Source organism: Glandiceps talaboti, chromosome 17 (genome assembly GCF_964340395.1).
Source record: "Glandiceps talaboti chromosome 17, keGlaTala1.1, whole genome shotgun sequence".
Taxonomy (NCBI): Eukaryota; Metazoa; Hemichordata; class Enteropneusta; family Spengelidae; genus Glandiceps; species Glandiceps talaboti.
Window position 1 is genome coordinate 9,175,053 of NC_135565.1, and position 14,189 is coordinate 9,189,241.

The 14,189-nt window shown below is 34.7% G+C and overlaps 1 protein-coding gene across 1 annotated transcript in view; it reads left to right on the forward strand.

Moving 5' to 3' along the window:
- Nucleotides 1–1,121: 1,121 nt before the first annotated feature.
- LOC144448416 (ethanolamine kinase 1-like) overlaps nt 1,122–14,189 on the forward strand; it is a 17,504-nt gene continuing 4,436 nt past the window's right edge. The window contains exons 1-3 of the mRNA XM_078138657.1: nt 1,122–1,248; nt 6,603–6,862; nt 13,487–13,630. Of these exons, the coding sequence (XP_077994783.1) occupies nt 1,123–1,248; nt 6,603–6,862; nt 13,487–13,630 (530 nt within the window). The 5' untranslated portion in view covers nt 1,122. The remainder of the gene's footprint in view (nt 1,249–6,602; nt 6,863–13,486; nt 13,631–14,189) is intronic.

Sequence of the window (14,189 nt, forward strand, 5' to 3'; positions counted from 1 at the left end):
TGTAATGGCGTATACTATATGGTGCATACACTACAGGTACCCATTTATGCAACTCAGGATTTCGCCAAGATTCACATTGTGGCGACAAAGACTCTCTTCTCCACATTTTCATTTCATTTGGCGTATGCTGCATAGTCGACGGACAACTCCGATTTGTTTTTTTAGATATAAACTGGATAAACTCCAGTGAGAAATTTACCCTTTGTTCTAATCACACAACGCCGTCCAAAACGCATCGTCATTATTTCGTAGTGTCGCGGAAGAACTAACAGCTCTGGTTTGCAAGAATGCTACATTTCTGAACTTGAACTTACAACTTCTACAACCCAATGTAGATATCAATTTTCATACAGTACAACAGTTTTGATGATGATGATGATGATGATGATGAGGAGGAGGAGGAGGAGGAGGATGAGGATGATGATGATGATGATGATGATGATGATGATGATGAGAAATGGTCACTGTACATTTGGAGATACCCCTTGTCCATAAGTGACCATTTCACAAATAGAAAATCAATCATAGTATTTGTTTTTGTTGGATAAAAACTGTGTTCATATTGATATACTAGTATGTAATTACTCTGTCCATGTTTGTCACATGGTTGTTTTTTTAAATTTGTTTTTGTTTGTTTGTTTGTTTGTTTGTTTGTTTTGTTTTTGGGTTGTTGTTTTTTGTTGTTTTTTTTGTTTTGTTTTGTTTTGTTTTTTGTTTTTTTGTTGGGGGGTTAGGGTTGTTTATTCACTTTGCTTTTCGTAAAAATAGCTAAGCCTGGACCCCCTGTGGTCATACAGACTGTTTTAATATTGTGATGAAATGTAGATAGAAACTAAATCACGTGCACAGAATTCGAACTAATTGATGTTTTACAATTTTGAAATAGGGTATGGATTTGTTTTTTGAAAAGTGGAAAGAGCTTTAATCTAAGTTGGTGGATTTCGTTTTTCGCATTAAATAGTCGAGAGTATATTTTTTAAATGTCAAATTTAGTGGGATAAAACATACATCACATGTACTAATGTGCTTGATAACACCAAAAAAACAGAACGTTCTAATGCCTTCATCGGTGAGGGCATGATTTCCAGTTATCGCCAAACGCTAGTCAGTTCCACATTGACTATGGCGACCTCGACTGGAGTACCGACTATGGATGTCACTGTGGATGAAAATAATCCAAAAGAAGGGGCCTTGAATCTCATGAAACATGTCAGACCTGAATGGAAGCGAGATAACATCCAATTCAAGGTGGGTCATAGGAAATGTTGGTGACGTATGTGTGTATTATCGAGAGAGAAATCCGACATGTCCGAGGTGATTCGACTATCTCACGGACAGAACTCGGAGTGCAGCGGTGTCAACACTGTATATTCACATCACATTACCCTCAGACCACATTACACTATAAAGATGTCAAGTGGTCAATGAACGTGACATAGCCTATGTAAGAATGTGGACAATGCACATAAAATCGATAATTTGTCATTGAGCGTTTGTCATTAATACAAGTTAACAACAATCATTCACGGTCGCGTGTCATGTACGTTACTACATGTACACACACTCTGTGACCATGGTCCATGGATAGTGGAATAATACAAGCTGGGTGTGACTCGAAGCCTGAACCCTAAGTTTCACATTCCTATTCCACAGTTTCGAGATTGCAATACATACTTAACTAGCCCACTGGGTGCACATGTAAAACAGTGCCCCCCCCCCCTCCCCCGACTGACCCGTTGCCGTGCCGATCTTATCCCTTGCCGATTTCGTCCCCGCACATGCGCAGACTATCCAACATGGTTTCTATTCATAAAACCATGAAAACGGCCCACCGGACGTAGACTTCTCTAACCCCCGATTTCCAAGCCACTTTCTTCTATCATATGTCAGTCGTTTCGACTTTTTGTAGAGAAGCAATCTGATCGTAGCATGGCAAATCGTATACTTGTACCGAAATTCCTACAGATTAAACAGCACCGGTCGATAATGAGGTGCAAACTGGCAAGATCGCGGCCGGCCGAAAGCAAACTTTGCATGACATACATGTAATTGTGCAAGATGACAGCCGAGTACATTATGGAGTGCAAAGTTCGCTTGAGTCCATTATGGACCGGCAGGGCGTGCATTATTGTTAACGTATATATACATTTTATACGAACTTAGACACTTTAACAGTGATCACCGGATAGATTATACGAAAGAAATTTTAGCATGAACTTGATTTTTGAGTCGAGGGTCGAAATCGGCAACGGAACCGAAATCGGCAGCTTTAGCTGCCGATCTGATCCCGCGAAGCCCTGTTGGATAATATGCGCATGCGTGGGGGACGAAATCGGCAAGGGGTAAGATCGGCACGGCACCGTGATTGACGTTGAATAGTGCAGGAGACCTATGAGGTCACATGATTTGATGCATTACTCAAGGTCAGTTGAGGTCAGAGAAAAGAGGTGTGTCCTCTAACAATGTATGTGAAGTGCTATCAATAATCACTATCAAATACTAAACTGTGAATTTTCATCCAAGGAATCTAACTCAAACGCTAAATCAATACAATGGTCTAATATCCTATAATGTTTGCATCAGGGTGACCATATATTTTTTTGAATTTTTTTTTGTTTCTCATTATGGGTCGGTTGGTCAATATTTTTTTTTTAAGTAGAAAAATAAAAAAATCACGGTCTTCATGTTTTTGTGCCTCTCCTTTTCCTTTTTCTTTATCTTCTGTTTATTGGATTCATGGTAACAAACCCTTTCCCAACTCCATGTTCTTGAATAACTTTCATCATGAAAGAAATACCCTGTTTGTGAACAAGTGTCGTCATTGTCGCCATGACTGTAGATGACATAGAGAGTCCAGACACCTAGAGACAGCAACTGTCCATGGTAAACCACCCAGGGTGATATGTACATGGTAAACTACCCAGAGTGATATGTCCATGGTAAACCACCCAGGGTGATATGTCCATGGTAAACCACCCAGAGTGATATGTCCATGGTAAACCACCCAGAGTGATATGTCCATGGTAAACCACCCAGAGTGATATGTCCATGGTAAACCACCCAGGGTGATATGTCCATGGTAAACCACCCAGAGTGATATGTCCATGGTAAACCACCCAGGGTGATATGTCCATGGTAAACCACCCAGAGTGATATGTCCATGGTAAACCACCCAGGGTGATATGTCCATGGTAAACCACCCAGAGTGATATGTCTATGGTAAACCACCCAGAGTGATATGTCCATGGTAAACCACCCAGAGTGATATGTCCATGGTAAACCACCCAGAGTGATATGTCCATGGTAAACCACCCAGGGTGATATGTCCATGGTAAACCACCCAAGGTGATATGTCCATGGTAAACCACCCAGAGTGATATGTCCATGGTAAACCACCCAGAGTGATGTGTCCATGGTAAACCACCCAGGGTGATATGTCCATGGTAAACCACCCAGAGTGATATGTCCATTTTAAACCACCCAGGGTGATATGTCCATGGTAAACAACCCAGGGTGATATGTCCATGGTAAATCACCCAGGGTGATATGTACATGGTAAACCACCCAGAGTGATATGTCCATGGTAAATCACCCAGGGTGATATGTCCATGGTAAACCACCCAGAGTGATATGTCCATGGTAAACCACCCAGAGTGATATGTCCATGGTAAACAACCCAGAGTGATATGTCCATGGTAAACCACCCAGGGTGATATGTCCATGGTAAATCACCCAGGGTGATATGTCCATGGTAAACCACCCAGGGTGATATGTCCATGGTAAACCACCCAGAGTGATATGTCCATGGTAAACAACCCAGAGTGATATGTCCATGGTAAACCACCCAGGGTGATATGTCCATTTTAAACCACCCAGGGTGATATGTCCATGGTAAACAACCCAGGGTGATATGTCCATGGTAAACCACCCAGAGTGATATGTCCATGGTAAACAACCCAGGGTGATATGTCCATGGTAAACCACCCAGAGTGATATGTCCGTGGTAAACCACCCAGAGTGATATGTCCATGGTAAACAACCCAGGGTGATATGTCCATGGTAAACAACCCAGGGTGATATGTCCATTTTAAACTACCCAGAGTGATATGTCCATGGTAAACCACCCAGGGTGATATGTCCATGGTAAACCACTCAGGGTGATATGTCCATGGTAAACAACCCAGGGTGATATGTCCATTTTAAACTACCCAGGGTGATATGTCCATGGTAAATCACCCAGGGTGATATGTACATGGTAAACCACCCAGAGTGATATGTCCATGGTAAACAACCCAGGGTGATATGTCCATTTTAAACTACCCAGGGTGATATGTCCATGGTAAACCACCCAGGGTGATATGTCCATTTTAAACCACCCAGGGTGATATGTACATGGTAAACAACCCAGGGTGATATGTCCATTTTAAACTACCCAGGGTGATATGTCCATGGTAAACCACCCAGGGTGATATGTCCATTTTAAACTACCCAGGGTGATATGTCCATGGTAAACAACCCAGGGTGATATGTCCATTTTAAACTACCCAGGGTGATATGTCCATGGTAAACAACCCAGGGTGATATGTCCATTTTAAACTACCCAGGGTGATATGTCCATGGTAAACAACCCAGGGTGATATGTCCATTTTAAACTACCCAGGGTGATATGTCCATTTTAAACTACCCAGGGTGATATGTCCATTTTAAACCACCCAGGGTGATATGTCCATGGTAAACAACCCAGGGTGATATGTCCATTTTAAACTACCCAGGGTGATATGTCCATGGTAAACAACCCAGAGTGATATGTCCATGGTAAACAACCCAGGGTGATATGTCCATGGTAAACAACCCAGGGTGATATGTCCATGGTAAAACTAGACTTACTGCCCTGGATTTTTTCACTCTGTATTTTGAAAGAATTTTTTAAAATACAATTGTGTTCTTTCTAGTGAAACAGTGACCTGAGTAAGTGATTGCGAACAATCGGGTGACTTGTCATGAAAGGATATGAAGGTATTTTATTAGTAGGAATGAGAAAAATTTACCCAATTTTAGACAAAGGGTATTGAAAACATGATATATTATATGACCACAGTTCAGAACCTTTTATCTGAAATATGATTTATTACAGACATGCATTTCCAAAACTGAACTATTTTAAGAGTAAAACATAATACTCTGTGTGTATAGAAAAGCCAATGATATCGTGTTCTTTTTTACTATAAATTTGATGCACAGTTAGACTTTATATATTCAATAGACACCCAATCCATTCTCAGACTTATCAAATATCATTATTTGATATTCCACGATCTACGGGCAAATAAATCATATACATCTAACTAAACCCTGGGAATCCAATTGAATACCACAATGTGGCTGTGAAAATCAACTGCAGTATTTTGACATTTCCAGGTTTCATGTTATATCTGTACAGTGACCTTTGACCTTCCATCAAAATATTTATGTAATATGGTTTATAAAGATAATGCAAGATTTTAGATATATTACACCATGCCTACAGATGTGAAAAAATGGATGAATATGAAAATAGTGATGTACATGAAATTTACTAATGTTTGTTTATTTGTTTGTTTGTTTGTTTGTTTGTTTGTTTGTCAATGTCTATAACTATTTCTCTATATCATGCATACTTGTGTGTATGTATATTGTTTTCAGTTTGTGTTTATGTACGAGTACACTGTGAGAATGTGTCTATATGTGTGTGTGTATCTGAATCACAGTACTACACTTGTGTGTGTAGGTATATACATGTATATGACTGTGTCTGTGTGTTTATGTATATATTTGTGTGTGTTTGTGTGTGTGTGTGTGTGTGTGTGTGTGTGTACTTTGTGTGTGTTTACTTGTGTGTGTCTATACTTGTGTGTGTGTGTCTATACTTGTGTGTGTGTGTATGTGTGTCTGTGTGTGTATACTTGTGTGTACTTGTGTGTGTCGATACTTCTGTGTGTGTGTGTGTGTGTGTGTGTGTACCAGTGTATGTAATTAGAATGTGGAAAGGTGTGAAATAAAAATTACTTCCGGTACCATGTGTTATGACAGTGATCAAGTTGGGGTAATAGTCATGACAGTACTTGTATTAGAGTGGCCATACTTAATTCTCATGACTTTAATTGTCATTTCAAAGTCATTCAGATTGTTTTAAAGTGAGATTATGAAATAAAAAAATCACCAACACATACTAAAGATTGCATCTTTTTTTTTTCTTTTTCTTTTTTCTTTTTAACTGACCCACCGACCCATCATTTTCATGTTACATTGTGAAACATAGTGCATGTACCCTAGTACCATGTGTCTGGTTTAAAATACATATGTTGAGTTCTTATATCTGTGTTTGTCTATTCAATAAATTATTATTTATATTTTGGAGAATATACTGTTCATGGTTCCAAGAATCAATAGGACAGTACAATATAGTTACTTTGGAATGGAGTATTGGAAATGAATGTGATGTTTTGATTCGTCTACTACAGTGTTTTCATTATCGAGGGCCATTGTAGACAGATCGAAATGTCACATTGTGACTAGGTGACTATATACTGTATTATCCTATTTTGTGTTTTGTTCTTCACCAGGTTTTCACCGAGGGTATCACTAACAAGATCTATGGCTGTTATTTACCTGACGACAAACGTAATATGGTCTTACTTCGAGTCTATGGAGAAAAAACTGAGTTGATTATTGACAGAGTCAAGGAGATTGAAACATTCCAAGTTTTATTTAAAGCTAAATGTGGTGCTGAATTATATTGTATCTTTAACAATGGATTATGTTATCAGTTTATGCCGGGGAAAATTCTTGATCCGGAATTGGTCCGTGCTGATAATGTATATCCGTAAGTATGGAATATGGCCACACCCCATGACACATGAGTGCAAGTGTGGCATACTCGGGGTATTTGCACAAGTGCTTGCAGTGTTTTCTGTGCCCGTAGCGAGTGATAGTGTAGCAGAAAACACTGCAAGCACGAGTACAAATACCCTTGAGTACCCAAGCTGGAACTCATACGGCATGGTGTTCTGTTATTATTACATATATTTATCTGAAACGACAAATTTCCATAAAAATGATGAAAATCATATAGCGCAATCACGAATTTTCATATGTAGCAAATGGTCACATCCTCATTTGCATATCATTTGCATGTAGGTATGCAATAACGTTTTTTGTATTGCACTACAGTGAAAATACCACTAGTATGCACACACACACCAGTGCAAGTACTTTCTGGTACATATGTAATAATATGTAATAATTAGTTGTCATAGAGTAGATATTTTTATCATATTGTAGGCATCACAATTGTTTGATTGCACGCCAGCTTGTTAAAAACATAAATAACCAAGGTTATTAGGACACAGTCTGTATTATAATTTCATGCATTTTGCTAGTAACATAAGTTTATTATGAAATATGCTAAATAATATCTATAGACATTATTAAAGAGAAAGGACACATTGCGAATTTGTGTTGTTTGATAAAAACTGACATGAAATGTGTCATTCACTTTCATTTGTCAGTACCAGTGTGCCCTCGAATAATAGCCAAATTTTGTTGTTTTGAGTCAATATGATATAAACTGGCATTTCTTTTGAGTCACCACATAGTATAGACAGTATCAAATTTTATTGTTGTGGGTCAAAATGATAAAACCAGGGATTGTTATGAGTGACAACATAGTAAGAGATAGGTGAACACCAAATTTCGGTGCATCACTTGAAATTGTGTGCATCAGTAGCGCATCAAATTGGCTTAGAGGGCACACTGGTCTGTACGTACTTTGTCTAAAATTAGGCGACTTTGACATGTGAGACATGCTAGGCAACTACAGTGTATTACAATTACAAAATCAATTAAAGCAGTCACGTAATTATGTAAAATTATGCAAAATTATGTAAAATATTGTGTAAAATTATGTAAAGAATTATGCAAAAATTATGTAAAATTATACAAATTATGTAAAAAGTTATGTCAAATTATGTTTGATAGAAGTCTTGAAAGTACCACACGGCACTACTATCAAAGTTCACATCAAATTGACAATGCTATAGAACTTAGAAGCAGTCAATAATATGTTTAGTGTTTGCGCATTCCCATAATAGCAGGAATCAGTGAGGAAAGAGTTAAGTGGCCTTGCAAGTGTTATACATCACTTCTAAGTTTGTGTTGATGTCAACTCTGTACTAATAAAACGAAAGTGACTGAAACCAACATATTTTATCTTATTTTATTATCAAAGTTTTTATTAAACATAGTAAATTCACAAATTATCACTTCTCATTAAACCCATATAATAGATAATATATTAAATTTTGGGGGTAAAAATAAATTCAGAAAATTAGTCTCAATACAGTGGTGTATTGCCATATTTTCGTCACACTTTATTCACTCAGTTTCTGTACTGAATTAGTTTGTGTTTATTTTACATGCGATTCTTATCAACTGAAGTTTGGCCTCAGTTACAATCTGTTACTATTGTGAATTGCACCCTGGGAATTAAAGTCACACAAATTTGATGTACAGTTATAAATAAAGTCTAGCTAGTGGACCCTTGGGCTACCGTGCTAACTTTAAAAACAATCATAGGTCAAGGGCTTGCCCTCTGTACACCACAGATACTGTCACCCCTTGATGTTTGTTCAGCAACCTTTCAAGTGTAGATCCAGGTCTTAGTACAAGACTAGTACGTATGTAAATAATGTTAATACTAAGTTACTGAGTATGAAAGAGCGCAAGCTGCAGTTTCAGGGGAAAAAAAAATTCTTTGTTAGCAATTACACTTTTACACAATTACATTTATTAGAAATTACACTTTTACACAATTACATTTATTAGAAATTACACTTTTACACCAATACAGTTATTAGAAATTACACTTTTAAGTTTTACACAATTACATTTATTAGAAATACACTTTTACACAATTACAGTTATTAGAAATTACACTTTTACACAAATACAGTTATTAGAAATTACTTTTACACAAATACAGTTATTAGAAATTACACTTTTACACAATTACATTTATTAGAAATTACACTTTTACACAAATACAGTTATTAGAAATTACACTTTTACACAAATACAGTTATTAGAAATTACACTTTTACACAAATACAGTTATTAGAAATTACTTTTACACAAATACAGTTATTAGAAATTACACTTTTACACAAATACAGTTATTAGAAATTACATTTTACGCAAATACAGTTATTAGAAATTACACTTTTACACAAATACAGTTATTAGAAATTACACTTTTACACAATTACATTTATTAGAAATTACACTTTTACACAAATACAGTTATTAGAAATTACACTTTTACACAATTACATTTATTAGAAATTACACTTTTACACAATTACATTTATTAGAAATTACACTTTTACACAATTACATTTATTAAAAATTACACTTTTACACAAATACAGTTATTAGAAATTACACTTTTACACAAATACAGTTATTAGAAATTACACTTTACACAAATACAGTTATTAGAAATTACACTTTTACACAAATACAGTTATTAGAAATTACACTTTTACACAAATACAGTTATTAGAAATTACACTTTTACACAAATGCAGTTATTAGAAATTACACTTTTACACAATTACATTTATTAGAAATTACACTTTTACACAAATACAGTTATTAGAAATTACACTTTTACACAAATACAGTTATTAGAAATTACACTTTTACACAAATACATTTATTAGAAATTACACTTTTACACAATTACATTTATTAGAAATTACACTTTTACACAAATACAGTTATTAGAAATTACACTTTTACACAAATACTGTTATTAGAAATTACACTTTTACACAAATACAGTTATTAGAAATTACACTTTTACACAAATACAATTATTAGAAATTACACTTTTACACAAATACAGTTATTAGAAATTACACTTTTACACAATTACATTTATTAGAAATTACACTTTTACACAAATACAGTTATTAGAAATTACACTTTTACACAAATACAGTTATTAGAAATTACACTTTTACACAAATACAGTTATTAAAAATTACATTTTACACAAATACAGTTATTAGAAATTACACTTTTACACAAATACAGTTATTAGAAATTACACTTTTACACAATTACATTTATTAGAAATTACACTTTTACACAAATACAGTTATTAGAAATTACACTTTTACACAATTACATTTATTAGAAATTACACTTTTACACAATTACATTTATTAGAAATTACACTTTTACACAATTACATTTATTAAAAATTACACTTTTACACAAATACAGTTATTAGAAATTACACTTTTACACAAATACAGTTATTAGAAATTACACTTTTACACAAATGCAGTTATTAGAAATTACACTTTTACACAATTACATTTATTAGAAATTACACTTTTACACAAATACAGTTATTAGAAATTACACTTTTACACAAATACAGTTATTAGAAATTACACTTTTACACAAATACAGTTATTAGAAATTACACTTTTACACAAATACAGTTATTAGAAATTACACTTTTACACAAATACAGTTATTATAAATTACACTTTTACACAAATACAGTTATTAGAAATTACACTTTTACACAATTACATTTATTAGAAATTACACTTTTACACAAATACAGTTATTAGAAATTACACTTTTACACAAATACAGTTATTAGAAATTACACTTTTACACAAATACAGTTATTAGAAATTACACTTTTACACAGTTACATTTATTAGAAATTACACTTTTACACAAATACAGTTATTAGAAATTACACTTTTACACAAATACAGTTATTAGAAATTACACTTTTACACAAATGCAGTTATTAGAAATTACACTTTTACACAATTACATTTATTAGAAATTACACTTTTACACAAATACAGTTATTAGAAATTACACTTTTACACAATTACATTTATTAGAAATTACACTTTTACACAAATACAGTTATTAGAAATTACACTTTTACACAAATACAGTTATTAGAAATTACACTTTTACACAAATACAGTTATTAGAAATTTCTATAAAGAATGTATAATTTTCACAAACTGGGGCTTGTTCTCTTTAGTACCTACTTAATACTACAATATTTTCATCAAGTCCTGTTTTCACATACAATAACTGATGTTCGTCTGTAGTTGAACTGGTACTTGTTCTGCTTACAAACCAGTTAATACTAATTACTAACTCAGAGTTCACAACATTTTTAGCTGTGTCTAGTACAAGTTGTTAAATTTACTAAATTTATAAAAGTACTATGTAAAGAATACAATATATTATAGGTCAATACTGTCATTATATGTGACATGAACTAAACAGAACTTGTACAAGTAACTTGATACTTGTCAAAAGTCTACATTAATGTGACAGTTATGTGCATACTATAAACACAAAGGTTTTCTTACATGTTTAGACATTAATAAATCTCAAGCAGTGTTTTCACCAAGCTATGGACGGGGAGAGAGGGGGGGGGGGGGGGGGGGCAAATCAGAAAAGTTGGAGCCTACCAACCAGTCGGTCGCAAATGAAATCCCTGGGAGGTACTTTGAAATTCTTTAGAGAGGTGTGTACCGCCCACACTGAAAACTTCAACTCGTGTTTAAGGCAAAAAGAAGACCCATTGTTAGGGATTTATTGAGGAAAATCTTTCAGTTGGTTATCTTTTTCTGATGCTGTTGAGATTTTTGTAAAGCATGAAGTTGTTGCCAAATTTATAGACCAACAATTTGTGAATTTTCAGATAAAAAGTTGACCCATGTTTAGGTATTTTTTTCAAGAAAGAGTGATCTATTTGAGCAGCACATATTGTATACATTTTATGGGAATACCCCCCTCCCCCCCCCCCCCCCCCATGAAATAGTGTTTAGGTATCACTGCTAGAATGTGTGAAAATGAATCTTTATCAATCAACTAGTAATTACTTATGTAGAATAAATACCCGTCAGGAGAAAGAGAATTATGGTAGGGATTGTCTACAGATGTATTGGTATAGTCTGATGATAGTAAAGGTTATGATATACACATAATTAAAAAGTCATTATCACCCTTTGAAAAAGATATCTTTCAGTTTTATAAACATCATAAAAATTGAGTAAAATTTTATATAAACTTAAACAGCCATGGGTAGGACAGTAGTCAACAATATGGCTATTTACCTGTCATTAGTGAAAACACTGATTCTATTTTTTATAATGGTTACATTTTAATGTTTACTTGTTATTTGTATGGTTATGATCTTTTGTGGGGAATTTATTTCAATTCAATTCAATGTGATTGTTATGCAAATGACCACCAGGTTGTTTACAACCATGCACACTTATGCAAATAATATATACTGCTGTTGTAATACATTGTAATGTAAATAATGTATACATGTTGTTCATGCAGCAAGCGGTTTTTCAGTATTCAGTGTACGTTATTTATATTTTATAAACAGTACCTCGTTCAGTTTGTTTGTCATTGTCCACTAGGAGTTTAAGAATTATCAGCGCCCTTGAACTCTGATGGCAATATCTTAACTGAAATGTCCCAGTCACTGTACATAAAGTTTTATGATTTACAATGTACTACTTTATACAGATCCGTGTCCTCAGCAGCTTAGCCACGTGTGGGACTTCATCTCACATGTGGGTCTATCCCCACCCCTAAAGCTAGGTACCAGCTTTATTTGTGGGGTTAGGTAACATTGGAATACTTCCTAGCACCGGCTGGGGAGTAATCCTCTTCAGAAATAAAACCTCTGTAGTGTATGACGTATTTTATGCCCTTATGTCAAAATATTTTATGTCAAAATGTTGACTCCATATTTGACATGTGTAGTATATATATTAGCAGTCCTTTACCTTCTGTAATAACCAACTCCTTGTCTGTATGGCTGCCAAAGTCTTGTCAGTATTGGATAGTGTAAGACAAAGGGGGATTTAGAATGTGTGGATTGGGTTGACCTTTGTAGTTCAAGTAAAACTATAGACCCTGCATGTGTAGGGTCAAACCAGTCCAGCAAGCGAAATCAGAAACCAATATGTCTGAACCACAGGTAGGCTGTCGACAGTCGCTCGCGCCTTTTTTTTCCTACTTTTTATCTAAACTTAAGTCGTCGCCGCGCTCCGATCTGGCGCAACACTACTATAATCGCATACTGATATCGAGGGCCGATTATAGTAGTATTGCGCCAGATCGGAGCACCGCAACGACTTAAGTTTAGATAAAACATAGGGCAAAAAGGCGCAAGCGACTGTCGACAGTCTAAACCACAGGGAAAAGGATGAATAATCAATTTTATTGTCACATTTTTCGGGATTTCTTCTAATATTATTTTCTGTATCATCCAGCTCCACTAAGTGCCCTCTCTCTCCATCAATTGCAGAGTATTGATAGAGATACAGACACAGTTTACTGTTTTTTATAAAGTGTAAATAATTTTATTTAACAGCCTCATAGCTCGCAAGATGGCAAAGATGCACCTTATAAAACCAGCAGACGGCAAGGCTATACCAGAACCAAGCCTTTTTCTAACTCTCAAGGGATGGCTAGAAAATATACCCAGGGAATTTGACGATGCTGAGAAAAATGCCAGGTAATGTTATGTAAACTTAATTAGGAATAAAAGTGGAATGGAAACAACATTCATTAGCTTAATCATTATACTGATAGATGATTATTCTAAAGTTATTCAGCTGATTTAGCTCAGACTATTTTTTGCGTCGAAATAAATAATCATATAAAAATGGAATAACTTGAATTTAACACCTTAAATATTTGAGTGACAACATTCAAGCCTAGAAAGGTAGATTTATTCAGTGTTAAAATTAACAGTGTTTAATCAGCCAAAATTAAGTGAAGTAAAAAATTTAAATATTAAGTACATGTACTAAAGTACTAAAAAAGCATGAAAGAAAGTACGAAAAATGTCAACCAGTACACAACATTATTTGAAAAGCATCTAGAGTTTTCCACTGCAAGCTGTCAGTCTTGTTTACTCTATGATAGATGGCGTTGTTTATTGTGATAACGGAGAATGCCCCCATAGATCTTACGGAGAAAGCACTGTCATCTCTGTTCATGTCATTCCGGTTGAAATTCAGTTGAAATTCCTCCACTGAAAAATTAAATTTCCTGTAAAATTGCTTAATGCC